The sequence below is a fragment of the Helianthus annuus genome, chromosome 14 (assembly GCF_002127325.2).
Source record: "Helianthus annuus cultivar XRQ/B chromosome 14, HanXRQr2.0-SUNRISE, whole genome shotgun sequence".
Lineage (NCBI taxonomy): Eukaryota > Viridiplantae > Streptophyta > Magnoliopsida > Asterales > Asteraceae > Helianthus > Helianthus annuus.
Window position 1 is genome coordinate 100,456,361 of NC_035446.2, and position 16,282 is coordinate 100,472,642.

At 35.4% G+C, this 16,282-nt stretch overlaps 1 protein-coding gene and 1 long non-coding RNA gene across 11 annotated transcripts; one reads left to right on the forward strand and one right to left on the reverse strand.

Moving 5' to 3' along the window:
* Positions 1 to 7,060: 7,060 nt before the first annotated feature.
* Positions 7,061 to 9,621, reverse strand: LOC110908750. Of its 10 annotated transcripts, none has more exons than XR_002574866.2 (7): positions 9,272 to 9,617; positions 8,576 to 8,685; positions 8,411 to 8,501; positions 8,276 to 8,333; positions 7,578 to 7,764; positions 7,407 to 7,472; positions 7,061 to 7,332 (listed from the first exon to the last, which is right to left on the reverse strand). It is a non-coding gene; the product is annotated as an uncharacterized LOC110908750 (long non-coding RNA). The 10 variants fall into 10 exon arrangements; XR_002574864.2 differs by having other exon boundaries at positions 8,276 to 8,313; positions 9,272 to 9,616; XR_004878243.1 differs by having other exon boundaries at positions 7,578 to 8,333; positions 9,272 to 9,620.
* A 3,905-nt stretch (positions 9,622 to 13,526) lies between these two features.
* On the forward strand, positions 13,527 to 15,384 carry LOC110908751. The gene is made up of 2 exons (XM_022153725.2): positions 13,527 to 14,369; positions 14,910 to 15,384. Exons 1-2 carry the CDS (start codon positions 13,668 to 13,670, stop codon positions 15,015 to 15,017), a joined length of 810 nt encoding a protein of 269 aa, XP_022009417.1. The 5' UTR covers positions 13,527 to 13,667; the 3' UTR covers positions 15,018 to 15,384.
* The last annotated feature ends 898 nt before the right edge of the window (positions 15,385 to 16,282 follow it).

Sequence of the window (16,282 nt, forward strand, 5' to 3'; positions counted from 1 at the left end):
AAGAGATTTCTCAGTAGCTGCAGATTCGACCTTGAAGTCCACACCGGGTGGATATCAAGTTTGGGAGAGCACTCAGATTCCTTGCAATGCATGAAACAGTTGCAGGATACGGTTTTGAATTTCTAAATCTCTCCTATGCTTGTCGATATTTAAGCTGCTTTATGAATTATCATCTCATACAGCACTCTTTGACCTGACACATTGATCTAGAATATCGCCTCACACGTGATTGTTTCTCTATGAAACTTGTCAATGTTGTCATGGTCCGCACCGCTTACCGACGTGCCAACTCACTTTTCCAAAATTCGATAAATCATTTCTGATTAAAATTAATTTTGGTAAACGGCATTGAGGTAAAACACGAGTCAAAACCAACATCGGAAAATCATTTTTGTAAATACTTTGTGTGTTTCAATTTATCTTAGTTTATTGATTTTAAGGGGAGTAAATCCAAATATCTGAAATTTAAAAACATCGAAAAATTTCAAAAACACAAAAACAATAGAAAATCAAAAATGAGTTTCCTGGCGAGCAAAAGAGAAAATGATAGTACATCAGGGGTCTATTCAAACCTCTTTAAACCTTAAATGAAAAACGATAAGCAGCTCTATATAAGATGTATCGGTAGGCTCACAATCATTTTAAAGTGTGCAGGGTGATATAAATCTTAAATCGACTGAAGACCAGGTGGGAACCATTCATTGGCATATGGTCTTAGTACCGAAATTTCGTTTGAGAGATTGCCGAGGTTCTGAGATATTCGGTCTTTATGCTTCTTATCATCTGGGTATCATGGTTGCTTCTATAAATAGACTAAGTCTAAGATCTTCCATGATACTATACATACGTGTACATAAATACATACTGCATTCGACCTCAATAAGTGATCAACAATCACATGTCCAAATCAAATAAGTGATAAAATATCACATTTATCCGGGAGTCAAGTTCGTCTCTCTGCTGTACGAAAGTACTGACCTGTTCACGGACTTGCTCCTGTGCCCTCATGCATATGAAAATCAAGTTCCTCATCAATAAGTGATTATATCACAAAGGACTTGTTTTCAAATCAAAATAAGTGAGAATCTCACATCATATACGGTCAAACAGATGATAATCGGTATACTCACCGGTAAGATGAACCCTCGTGCATACCTTGATACGGGAATGTGTCGTGATGTGGATGAACACCGGTCGGTAAGTATAAATCATACTTTAACGTATCTCCTAAACATGATTACATCTGATAAGTTGAGCTTAAGTGGACAACAATACCGATAATTGTTATAGGATGCTTATCTTAATGTTAACTAACTGAACAACAAGAGTGTTTTGGCATGACCGTACACTGATATGATTCTCTTACCCTCGAAACTCGCAAAAAGAATGTATGTATATATTTATTTACTGCTTTCAGTATTTACATTTAGAAAAGTCAAAAATCCCAAAAAGATTTTAGGTGTGTTTTAATTTAAACTTTATAAAAGCCAAAAAGATTTTATTTCTATTTTATTTTCGATCGTACGATGTTGGAACTCGAGTCTTCGTTGCCTGAAACCTGAACGAAAACCGAAATGACTAAATCTTCATAAACGGTCGAAATTTGCATGTTTTGAAAGTTGAAATCTGAAATTGATAAATTTGAAAAACTTTCAAACTGTCGGACGGTGTTTGACTGTGACATGGTCATCCGTGTGTCACTTGTTTATGATTAACTATATTCCAAGCAGTTGTTCTCATTACGCGTTTAGATTTCTTGCATGTGCAGATTCTAAAGGCTAGGAGAACATGGTCGATGACAAAGCTTTGGAATGAAGACACGACGAGAAGGCACTCAAAAGATGAAGATGATCGAGTTGCCGCTGGCCATCATCAACACCACAAGGATCTCACTTCATAAAGATAAAGTATTTCACGAGCATAACTCAAGGGGGAGCTTATGTTAAGGGGGAGTTTGTTAACACACTTCCTACATGATACGGGTAGTTTGTTGATACACTCTCTGCTTTCAATACGTGAAGACTTTGAAGATCCTCCGACATTGAAGACTTGAAAGGACATCAGAGTTTTGAGAACTCGAAGACCAAAGACCATCGAAGTTCGAGACGAGTCTACAACTATAGAAGATAAAGACAAAGCTACAGCCAAGGGGGAGTTTGTTGATGCACTTGTGTCTGTACTTTGTCTGTATTCGGTCTATATGCAAACGATGTCCTTGTCAGTCCTGTAAGTTGACCAAGTCAACCGTCCTCCTGGTTTGACTTGGCCAACAGTTAGAATATTGGTTGAATATGTTCTGTGTCGTAGGATAGTTCATCGAAGGATAATATCTATCCTTCGATGACATCGAAAGATATGTTACGAGGGCTACTGTTGAACTTCGAAGGATATGAAATCCTTCGAAGTATTTGGAAATCCTTCGAACACTTTGTCATCGATAGATGATCCTTCGGACCATCTATCGAATCCTTCGGACCAGACATCATGGGCTGGGTATATATATACCCATGTAGTGTATGTGTTAAAGAGACTTGAGAGGCTTGTTAGATAGATGCACACATAGAGAGAGTTTCAGAGCATTCTATCAAAACACACACACACACACTAGAGAGTTTGCAAGTTAGATTTGTAAACATTGTGCTTGTAACCGGAACCTTCATTCGTATTAATACAGTGGTGTTAATCGGTGAATCCTTATGTGTTTGTGTTTATGCTTGTCTCATCCCGGTTTGCTTGCTAGCTTGGATTCCGCACTCGCTAGTGGGTTTGTATAACAAGGTTTAGGTTCGTCATCCTCCGACAAGGGACCTACAACAGGCTTGGGCTCCGAATCAGCCTCCTATTCCTTTCCAGCCGCAGTTTAATCAAGCCCATATGGCCTATCAGACCGCTTCTCAGGAGCCGGCCCAACCGCAATTTTACCAGCCCCAAAACCCGAACCAACAGGCCCAGTTTCCTGATCCTAACGCGATCAATGCTCTCAGCCCAACTGACTTGAGGATAGCCCTCTCACTGATGCAGGTTAATTATCCGGAGCCCTCTTGGAATATGGATACCGGAGCCTCCTCTCATATCACCTCTGACTCAGGTAAAATTACTTCTCCTATGTCTCTTTCCTCTAGTACTATACTTGTTGGCAATGGCCAAAAATTTCCGATTACAGGGACCGGTAAAAGCCTTTACACCGTCAACAATAAAACATACCATTTAAACAATGTCCTACACTCACCCACTGTCATCAAAGACCTTCTTTCTGTCCGTAAATTTACTCGTGATAATCAAGTTAGTGTTGAATTTGATCCCTTTGGTTTTTCTTTGAAGGATCTCAAGACAGGTGCTTTTCTCTCCCGCCACAATAGCTCGGGCGACCTCTACCCATTTACACCGCCCTCCTATGCTTTTGTCTCCACTGCTCAGCCGCCTCCATGGCACAACCGTCTTGGTCACCCTGGAGCAACTATCTTAAATTTTATGTCAAGTAATCATTTTATTCAATGTAATAAGACTAGTCATTCCGTTGTTTGCTCGTCTTGTCAACTTGCTAATAGTAATCGTTTGCCGTTTCATGATTCCAATTCTGTCACCTTTGCATCTTTTGATTTAATACATTGTGACTTATGGACATCTCCTGTCTTACGCAAAACCGGCTACAAATACTATATGGTTTTAATAGACAATTTTACCCAACACGTGTGGGTTTACCCCTTAAAATTCAAATATGAGGCCTTCGTCACTTTTGTTAAATTTCACAAACTTATTCACACCCAATTTAATTGTCTAATAAAAACATTTCAGTGTGATTTAGGAGGTGAGTTTGACAACCACAATTTCAAAAATTTTGCCTCACAACACGGTATGGTCTTTCGTTTTTCATGTCCCCAAACATCTTCCCAAAATGGTAAGGCGGAACGAATGATACGCCGACTTAACAACATCATACGTGCTCTTCTGGTCCATGCTCACCTCCCACCCGTGTTCTGGGTTGAAGCCCTACACACTGCTGCCTACCTACATAATATTTTACCCACAACCAAGCTTAATCATCACACACCCACCTTTGCTTTGTATCAACGCCACCCCACGTATGATCACCTTCGGGTTTTCGGGTGTGCTTGTTATCCCAATGCATCTGCTACCCAACCAAATAAGCTTCTCCCAAGATCGACCCGTTGCATCTTTCTTGGATATCCGGCAAATTTTCGCGGGTGCCGATGCTTTGATCCTACATCGGGACGCGTTCACATTTCTCGTCATGTAATTTTTGACGAATCCAACTTTCCCTATCAATACCCATCCGCGGCCGATACCTACATCTTCCTCGAAGATGTTCCTTCTCCTCCCTTGTTCCCATTTGCAGCTCCAAGCCAATACACTCCCAACAGCCCACCTCCTATGCAACCCACTCCCTCACCAGCCCATAATCCCAACAGCCCACCTCCCATGCAGCCCACTCCCTCACCAGCCCATAATCCCACCGGCCCACCTTCTGTCCAGCCCACCGCTTCCCAATCACCACCACTGTCCCCTCTCGCTACCTCCCCGACCCACTCTCACTCACCCACTGCCCCTACACCCGCTCCTCTAACCCAAAACCAACATCCCATGCGGACTCGGTCCAAAGCCGGGGTCACGAAGCCTAATCCCAAATTCGGCCTTACTACCACCTCTATTTCTCCTCTTCCTAAATCTTACCAAAAGGCTTTTACCGACCCTAATTGGCACCAGGCTATGCATAACGAATATAGTGCTTTACAGGAAAATCAGACATGGGAGTTGGTTCCCAGACCGGTTGGATTACCCATTATACGGTGCATGTGGTTATTTCGTCATAAATTTAAGGCTGATGGTTCTCTTGAGAGGTATAAGGCGCGTTTAGTGGTAAATGGCAAATCTCAAACAGTAGGCATCGACTGTCATGACACTTTCAGTCCAGTGGTAAAACCAGCGTCCATTCGTACAGTTTTAAGCCTGGCAGTATCCCGACATTGGCCTATACACCAGTTGGATGTTAAGAATGCATTCCTTCATGGAAATTTGGAAGAAACTGTCTTTATGCATCAGCCTCCTGGCTTTACTAATAAAGATTTCCCTAACCATGTTTGTCGGTTGAAAAAGTCACTTTATGGCCTCAAACAGACCCCGCGGGCTTGGTACACGCGCTTCTCCACATACCTACTCTCTCATGGTTTTCGTAGCAGTGTCTGTGATTCATCACTCTTTATATTTCGCCAGGGTACTCGCATGGCTTACTTTCTTCTGTATGTTGATGATATAATCCTCACAGCATCTGACTCGGATCTCCTACGGTCCATCATCACTATGTTGTCTCGTGAATTTGCCATGACAGATCTCGGTCATCTTCATCATTTTTTGGGAATCACCGTCACACGAGACTCAAAGGGATTGTTCTTATCTCAATCCCAGTATGCCCGAGATATTTTGCATCGTGCTAACATGACCGATTGTAAACCTTGTGCTACTCCATGCGACACTACCACCAAACTCAGCGCATCAGATGGTGAATTAATCTCCGATAGCACCCTGTACCGTAGTCTCGCAGGAGCCCTCCAATATCTCACTTTCACCAGACCGGATATTACGTATGCCGTTCAGCAGGTTTGTTTGTTTATGCATGCCCCACGGGAACCACACTTTGCCTTTCTCAAGCGTATTCTGCGTTATCTTCAGGGCACTATCGACCTTGGCCTTCATTTATCTGCATCTTCGCCTATCACACTCATAGCTTATTCCGATGCTGATTGGGGTGGATGTCCTGACTCTCGACGGTCCACGTCAGGTTACTGTGTTTTCTTGGGAAATAAGAGAGAGAGGAGAGAAGATAAAATGAATTATGGTTAAGCAGTGTTTCTGGCATGGATTTTAGGAGAAGTTGAAAGAGAAAGCAACCTTACTCCTCTTTTCCCTTGCTCATTTTTCTCTACGTATTTTTAATCGGACGAATTTAACTAGATAAAAGAGTAGTCTTTCTGCCAATGATCCGCAGACCAATTGGCTTGGGGGAGGTGGGAAGGTTTACCCACTTATGTGGGGTTCCTGTCCAGGAGGTCTCAGGGTCGAATCTTGCGGGGGGCAAGCTGTGGCCCCAGTTTAAACTGTCAATAATATACCAATCACGGGTTTCCTACTAGTGACCTGGTGATTTATGTATATGGTCATTTTGTTTGCTCAATCTCGTATTTTGAATAGTCTCACTCTCTTACATGTGACTAACATCAACATAATTAATTCACCATGATTCTTATATGCAATAAAAAATACGGGCTGAATCATAATATATATAAATTAATTCACCATGATTCTTACATGTTATAAAAAATATATGAGTTGAATCATAATATAAGTGATTGTCATTGGTTTTGAGATAAATCAAGAACAAGTCACTTTGTAGCTTACCTAATTGTAGAATGGACCACACACATGGCACAGCATGTGAAGTTTGGAAACTTAAGCTTTAGAACAGAATTGACCCATACTCTTGTGAATTTTGGAAAAAAATGAATTATATTGAATAAATAATAATTCCTGTACAAAATAAAAAAAAATTAAATCGACTAGTTTGTTAAAAAAATATTTATAATAAGCAAGGTATGATGTTCCTTTCAATATTAAATCGATTACTTTATTAACAAACACATATATTCTAGCACAAGGCTGGATTATTTAATTTTATTTTAATACAAGTAGTTCTAGAATTATGTTGAATTGAAAGATGTCCTTTAGTGAAAGAACTGTAATAAGTGGATAAACACATGTAACTTATATATTGTTTAAATTATACATAATTAGATTATTCATGTCCAATCTTTTTCTGCTTCGATCCAATTATAAAGATTATTCATAAATCATGTCCAATCTTTTTCTGCTTCGATCCAATTATAAGGCCATGGTCACCCCCTTTCAACCTTCATCATGTGGAGGTTATTTGACACGTGATAATTGCGTAAGAGAGGGGGTTATATTACATAGACTAGCTTATATCCCGTGTGACACACGGGTTTAAAAGGTAAATTTAAAACATATTAATAAATATGATGTATGATTTTTAAAAAAATCAAAATAACATGAAACCAAGTAATTTAAAATAATAATGTTTTGACACTTATCAGTTCCATTTTCTATTTTATGAACACAAGTTTTAGTTTAGTAAGTTGTTCAACAAATATAATCGACATCTCCATTTTTTAAAATGTTCCTATGAAATCTTTGCTGCCTAACAACCCTTTAAGTTGCTGAACCGCAATGGTAACGACCACTCCTCCCATGAACCCCACAATCGCAGCATGTGACAGAAAATCGATCAGAAAACCCAATCTGTAAAAAGAGCAACCACTAAAACTATATAATATTCGGATCAAAACGACACTTTTTGTTAAAGTTAATATTACCTGAAAAACCCGAGTGCAGCTTGAATGACTCCAGTGCCCCTTCAACAACTGCAACTGTTTCATCATCTGCAAAATAAATATATGAACCTATGTAATAAGTTAGATATAAATTTGTAGGTTCATGAATGCATCACATCAACAATTGACAACACAACACCTAAAAGACCTAACCTTACTTAGTCTGACTCTTCCAACCTGTATTTCCATCCTCGTTAAACTTGGCTTCAGCGGCCCGTTTTTCAGTCGAAGGCGCCATTCCTAACTTGTTCCCAATAGACTTTAACCAAATTGAGTCATTCAAGATTCATAAGGTTATATGAACCTTAAACAGCTAGCCCTAGAAATACCTAAGCATAAACTGAAATCACGTAAAGCGAATGAAAGTAATTTTTTTTAATAAACACTTGTAGAAAAAAGATTAAATGCTAGAATTAAGGGTTACAAGTCACATCTATTTTTTAGATAGAATGAATGGGTTAAAAAGGGTTGAAAATAGTCTGAGGTCTACTTATAATACATACATCATTTTTGTATGAAATATCGTATTTGGGATCATAAGTACACATAAGTTATTTATCTAAAAAACATACAAATTTATGAGTCGAACCAGCCGAACAACATGTTCTGACTCATTACCCAAATTGCAAAATCTTGCCACCTCTAGAGAAGACGCTGGCAGATAAAATTGCTTCCTCTAATATATAGTTGGTTAATAAACATGCTAAAAACTTAGTAAAAAATTTACAAACAAAATGTCACACTGTGATAAGTAATTAAGAAAACAAACAAAATGTCTAAATAAATAGCAGAAATAAAGATTTACTCATACGTTTTGTTGAGAAAGCATATGGATATATTGTTAGCCTAACCTCAAAATTCCCCCACAATGAAACTCAACCCCTGAAACCTAATGATCTCAAAATACATCTACATGATTAATGGTGTAGAGTCAAACAAAACTGCAATTACAGAAAGAGCAAATAGCAATGGGATCAAACACTAACCAAGGCAAAAAGGCCACGCTCCATATACCATCCATTGATGGAGCTTATAACGTCATCCAAAGGTCGTATATGTACAGTTTTCCTTGCATAACTTGGAAAAAAAAACTGTTAATAAAGTGACCCATGAAACCTCTTATTACATAATAATGTCCATGGAGAACTTACCATATCCATCGTGAAACTTGTCCTCTGCTATTCTAAGCATTGTTTGTACACCACCAACTACCGATTCCTGTTTTGGCTAAAATTTGTTAGGACCCAATACCCGACCTGTCCTGTTCAATTTTACCAGGCTTATTATGAGAACACATTTAAATCATGTAGAAGTATTTCAATTCTTCTTAAAATTCCCTTTTTCTACTACATTATGCTTTACTCTTTCTTTCATTCTGTCTATTTGGAACCAGAAGGTGTGTTTCCTTTGTTTCAATCTACCTCATTTAACCATTTAAATACATCTTTCAGTTATGTAGCTTTTCCTTTTATATAAAAGCTAATGATGATTATATTTAAAGACCTGACAACAAAAAAAAAAAAAAAAAAAAACATTTCCCCCTAAATAACACAAACACAACGAATTTACTCAAATTCAAAATCGATCAGTACTTTCCACAAAGTTGCTCAAGGACTTAAGTAGTTCCAATTTGCATAATTAAAAAAATAGTAAATAAATATATGAAAAAAAATGAATCTACAAATTTATATCTAACTTCAAAGAAAACATAAAGCAAAAATCTTGATGCCAGTATGGATACAATACGCAAAGAAATCAAACCCTAAAATTGAACTTCAAAGCAAATTGCTTGATGTCGTAATAAAATATAGAAAAAAAGGTAATAACTTAAATAAACTAAATCAAACCTTCACATCTGAAGCATCACATGCTTGGGGTACGAACATCATTACTAGTTTCAGCGGTGGAAGATGGTTGAACCCTAGCAGCAAGATCGATGGAAGATGGTTGCAACTGGTTTCAGCGGTGGAAGATGGTTGAACCCTAGCTGTAAGATCGATGGAAGATGGTTCCAACTGGTTTCAGCGGTGGTTATTTTTGCGATGGCGGACATGAATTTGAGAGAGAGCGCTGTAGGGTCTCAGATCTAAAAGAGAGGCGATGAAATGGGTATTTGGGGATGAGGTTCTTTCTCACTCTTCCTTTCTTGTTCTCTCTTTCTCTCTCAACAAAAGAAAACCCAGTTCAGGATAGATAGCGTGGATAGTCTAGATGATAAACACGTTAGTAAATTAAAGGTGGGGTTGACACGTGTCTTAATTGAATGTGGAGGGGACAAGTGTCCCAACCTTTGTTCTTTTATTATATATAAAGATGTGTAGTGAGGTTATACCGCTTCAATATATTTAGAGAAAACGGTAGAAAGTGTGAGAACGGTGAGAACGCTTCACGATCGTCCAATCAAAACAATCTATGGACTAGATTGGCGCGGTGGCGTTTTCATAAATAACATCAATTTTATTACGTGGACGCGCTTCATTTAGGGTAAAAGGGTATTTTGACTACTCCACATAAAACGCCATCTCATGAAATAAAACGCCAAGAACAAAAATCACATACCATTCTAAGTAAAACGCCATTAAATATAAAACGCCAAACTTAATTATAGTAAAATCCCGCCTAAAAAAACAGCCAAAAAAATCCTATATATACAACATCTCAGACCTTCAATTAAAAACACACACAAAAACCCAAACGCCATATTTGATATAACATATTTGCCTTAGAAACGCCAAAAAACCCAAACATCAAATATCTTCTACCCCAAAACGTTTTTTTTTGAAATTCAGTTTGGCTGTCAGTAAGATTTCGCTCAATGAAATAGACAAAATCCTTAAGTGAGGATATTGTCAATTTCATTGAGTAAAATCTTATTGACTTATACTAAACTTCCATCCAATTTATAACGCCAAAACATACAAAAACATTATTGAGGTTTGTTGTCAATAAAGTTTAGCTGTATTGGGTGGACAACATTGTCAGTTATCTTTCCGAGGATTAACAATGTTGTCCATCTCATACAGAAAAACATTATTGATTTTAGCATGATCAAAATTTGAGGTTTAAGCTGATCTTATTTCGTGGCGTTCTTTTTATCAGTAAAACGCCAAAAAATGTTAAAAAATCAAACATCGTTGATTGTAAAAATTCAAGATTGTTGGCTGAATGATCTAAACTCAATAACATTTTGCTGCATGAGATGGACAAATCTTCAAGAAAAAGATGTTGATGTCAGACTGTGTGCTTCCAAACAGCAACACAAAAAACTACTTGAAAAACAAAAAAACAAAATGAATCATACGAAAGTCGAACCAGCCAGTTAACATGATTCAAGAAATAAGAAAGAGACTGGTGACAGAAAAGATTTGGAAGATCAATTGTTTATGTATTCTTTTTTTTTATTTTCCTTTTCAGTTAATTGTTATATAATAAAAACGCCATATATAATAAAAACGCCAAAACAACCAAAATGCTTGTTTAAACGATATCATCCAGTTAAACGCCACAAAAAAACTCCCAAACTATAATAAAATTACTTTGAAAAATTATTATAAAAAACCCCCAAAAAAATAATAATAAAAAATAAAAAGCAAACTTGAAAATGTAACTAGAAACAATAAATACAAAATCAGTAATACTTAAGAAACTAAAACGCCAAACTTGAAAGATGGGACATGTTACAGACTTAAGATATAAAGCTTATCAAAAACAATAATTACAAAACAGTAACTGAAAAGACGAATACTTTATTATAATAATGCACCGCCTAATTTAAGCGCCAAAAAGACATCCTATAAAATGATACGTCTCAGCAACTTCCATTTGATCAAACCAAAAAAACAAACGCCAATACTACTAAATACTACCCACTGTAAAACGCCAACAAATAATCTGAATGAATTGTTATAAGAGGGGAGTAACTCAGAAAGATTTTGCTGCATGAGATGGACAAAATTTCAAGAAAAAGATACTGATGCCAGTCATATGGCATTTTGTATTTTTTGTACTTGAAGAAGGTTTGGATGTGGATAAAAGATCAATGACACTGAAGAGTGAGTTCACTATAAAGATGAAAATCCAGATAAAGAAAAATCGAAAAACCCACTTACACGCCATAGATCTATGTCCCCAAACAACCACAAAAAAGCCTGTTCAACAGACGAGCAGTCAAAAAAAAAAAAAAAAACCGATGGGTTTGATAAGTTTTACATAAAGCGCCATATATTTGGTGACTGTTCTTGTACTATTAAAGATTAGAGAGACTGATGATAGTGAAGATAGGGAAAAGAGATCCGATTAGGATTTTTAATTTATTTCCCTCCCTTGTATTTTTTTCCTGTGGTTGAAATATAATTTAATAATAGTAAAGCGCCAAGATAGCACAAACGCCAAAATGTTTATAAAAAATAATAGAACAATAGGCCATCTTGTTTAAAACCCCTTGGAAAACGCCATTCAAATAGATTTCCTGCCCCCTAGGTTCCAATGACATACGATGTGAATAAACGCCATAAACGCCAAAATGTTGATACAATGAAACCATTAAAACACCATTAATTATTGAATTTGGTTAACGCCAAAAATCTTAAAAACCAAAAATTAAAACAACATTGGGAAAAGCGGAACTGTAAAAGCAGAAGATGAAAGGACAAAAAAGCCCCTCCGCCCTTTTCTAAACGGCGTGACACGTGTTAGGCCATGAAGCGTTCTCACACTTTTGAGCGTTTTCTCCCGATCCCGTTTCTATATATATATATATATATAGGGTAAGGTTCATGCGAGAACCACCTTTATTGCGAGAACCGCGAGAACCAATGTGAACACAACCAAAAATAGCTAAAAAACCTACCCCCCTCCTCAAGCTAAATGCTAAAAACTAAACCCTCCCAAAAAACCAAAAAAAAAAACTAACCCCCCCCTCCCCCAAAAGCTAAAATGCTAAAAACTAAACCCCCAAAAAACCTAAAAAAAAAAACACACACAAAAACAATTTTTTTTAATATTTTTTACATTAAAATCTCTACTTTTATTAACAAAAAATTAAAAAAAAAATTTTGCTACTAAAAGTAGCGATTTTTTGATAAAAAATATTATTATTATTTTTTTGTGTTTTTTAGCTATTTTTGGTTGTGTTCACATTGGTTCTCGCAATAAATGGTGGTTCCTAACGGATCCTCTCCTATATATCTATATATACATATATAGGGTATGGTTCATGCGAGAACCATCTTTATTGCGAGAACCGCGAGAACCAATGTGAACAAAACAAAATAAACCCACTATACCACCAAAAACCTAAAAAAACCTACCCCACCCAAGCTAAATGCTAAAAACTAAACCCCAAAAAAATCTAAAAAATACACAAAAAAATTTATTTATTTTTTATAGTAAAATCGCTACTTTTAGTAGCAAAAAAAAAATAATTTTTTAAAAAATTAATAAAAAAAGTAGCGATTTTACCATAAAAATATTAAAAAAATACATTTTTTGTATGTTTTTTAGATTTTTTAGGTATTTTTGGTTGTGTTCACGTTGATTCTCGCGGTTCTTGCAATAAAGGGTGGTTGCTAACGGATCCTTCTCCTATATATATATATGTGTGTGTGTGTCTGTGTGTGTGTGAGAGAGAGCAGAAATAATGTCCATGCCGTTATAATTTTCGTGAACCTCATTCTGAACTGTCACATAGCGCCGGCCGAAACGGTGTTCCCGGCGCTATACGGCGTTATGTGAGTGGTTGGCGTTATATCCCGTGCGACTACGGGGGCACTAAGAATGAGAATATATCATTTATCCAACTAGAATAATCAAATCTGCATTCATACCGTATTATGGAGGTATATAGATAAATAAAAACAAACCATTTGAGGTGATTTATATATTTAAATTTTAGAGCTTTACAAATTTCACTCCTTTCTTTTTCTTTTCTGCTAGATTACTATTAATATATTTAGAAATTTAAAGATAAAAATTATATCTTACTTTTGGAAATCATGCACCATAAAAATTAAATTGAAATAAAGGTAGTTAACATCATGTGGGGCCTACTGGACCAACTCCTAATTTGTCAAGTATTAGGAAAAGAAAAGATCCCAATTACCTTGCTTGTTCCAAGTGAAACTCCTCACTACACTCCATGAAAGCCATCCACCTCAATAATTCACTAGTTTTGTTTAAAAACCAAATTAGTTCTTGCCTCTTTTCTTCACACAAACCAAAATATCTCAACTTTGATGCAAAAAGATGGATATTGAAGATGAGGGATGGGTGAACATACCTTATGATGGGCTGCTTGAAGTCCATGATGATGATGGGGGGAAGAAATTTTTTTCAAGAAAGTTTGTGAGGAGTCCCAAGAATCTTTTCAAAATGAATTACTTTGATTCCTCACAAAATTCCCAAGAATTTGTCGACTCCTCGTCCGAAGATGATTTAAGATCGCCTAAGAAGTTGATCGCTTTTCCAATTCATATGGATGATCATCAAGTTATTGATCACCATGAAGAGGTCAAAGAGATTACCAAACTCCCAATTTTGGTCGATGGGGTGCTTGAAGGTGCTCCTGAACCGGATCAAGATCCGATCTTTCAAGTTTTCTTCAAAAAAGAAAATGAATTTGTCGAAATGAAAATGGATTCTCCGAGATCAGGTTCTCGAAGGATAACTTCGCCTTATATTGAAACAGACCTGTTTCAATTTGAGGACAAAGGTGATGAACATATGTTCAATGGTTCATCACCATCAAAAGTTGTGATTGATAAGATTGAGAAGGTGAAGGAAGAAGGCAATGAAGGATTGAATATTTGGAAAAGGGGTTTGAATGGGATTGGTGCCTTTTGTTCTCTTGGTATGGCTGCGGTCACAATTTGTATCATCCTTTTTGGTAATGGTCAAAGGCACAGACAAAATCAAAAGATTAGGATCCAATTGTACTCGGATGACAAGGTTTGATACAATTTATTGCTTAAATTTTCCATTTTTACAAAATTAAGTTTTTTATTTATATAATATTTTTAAAATATGTTGAATCCCATATGGTTGCAAAAAGGGTCTTCTATATGACCAATTTTAAACGCAAAAATGATAGATGCCACATGTATATTTCAAATGGTATAAAAAGAATAAGTAATATATAATTGGATTTAAAAAATAGTTTGGTTGATGATCCCTATAAGGATTTAGGACAATCTGATCCTAGATTTTCACGTTTTTATTTTTGAGCTCTTGGTGACGGCTCATTAGTTGGAATCGACTTCTTCATTCTAGAGATTGATCGATCGACTCAACAATCGAGCTAGGTTCTTACCAAGATGCTAATATCTAGTGGAAAATTTTCATGCTTTTTAATAGTAGGGATTAAACTCTTCTTATTGTTACTTAAAAAAAATAATCACTTTTTCTATGAAACATAGTTATGTTTTTGGTCTTGTTAAAGGGTTTATTAATTTGCAACATTATTTATTTCCATTATGATTGGATTTGTAGAGGATAAAGCAAGTGGTTCATCATGCAAATGAAGCAATGTCAGCGGTTAGAGGTGTCCCTTTGACCACAGCCCATATCACATATGGGGGATACTATGAAGGTTTCTAGGGTAAAATTTAACATCTAGTTAATTAAAGATGTTTATTAGAAAAATACCTTTTTGAAATATTGTATTTGAGTATAGTAGAACGTTGGATTTTTACTATATAAACCATCTACAATATTCAAAAAGTATATAACTTTATTATAATTAAGCATTTAGCTTTGGTATATCATGAGATGTAACATTTGATATTTATATTTGTGTATAGATAGAACATGCCTAAAGCATATTGGTATATCATGAGATGTAACATTTGATATTTATATTTGTGTATAGATAGAACATGCCTAAAGCATATTGTGTATATATAGATGTCAAAGTCTGAATTTTCACTCGTGTAAAAGATTTCGTATAGCAACATGTTAGAATCTGTATGCATTGAGTACTTATACCTTTAATTTTGCTGGATAAGTAACAAAAAATCTGAAGAAAAAAATCGTGTAGGGTTTTGTCACTTTTGTGAATTGAAATAATTCGGTTTAGTAGAGCAATTGACGGTGGTGGGTGGGACTATCAAGGGCTTAGTTTATCTTTTAACGTAGCTTTTGTTAAAAGAAAATTATTACAAAAAGAATATTAAAGAAGAATCTCTTATAGATAATTATTATTTTAGTTTATTCTTTTCTATTTAATTATAGATAACCCTTCTACTAAATATTATTTAGTTTAATATCTTATGGATAATTATTATTTAGTTTAATCTTCTTCTCATTTATAATATTATTTATTTGAATTAATCATTACTTTTATATTTATCTATTTACTTCAAATTCAAACTTAATTATCAACTTTGATATTAACTATAAATTTGAACATTTTGTTTAGTTTGGTATCAAATAGATTTTCCAAAACTTAAAATAAAATCCATCCATCTACTATAATAAAAGAAACCAACTATTGGACACGTGTTCATTAAAGGTATCCTCAAATTTATATTTATCTTATATTAACTAAATAAATAACAAATTAATATTAAATTTGATCATACTTTAATAAAATATTATCCTCAAATCTAAATTGTTAATTTAATATATTTTTAAAACAAATACCTCTTTTTCCTACTTATCTTATATTAAATATATAAATAATAAATTAATATTAAATGTTATCCTAATTTATTAAAAATATAATTTTTTTTATTATTTGGTATACCAAATTATATTTATTCAACTCGTTTAGAACGCGGGGTTTTTAAAAAATTAACTTTTTATATTATTTACTATACAAAGTTACATTTATATAATCCGTGTAATACACGAAGTTTTTAAAG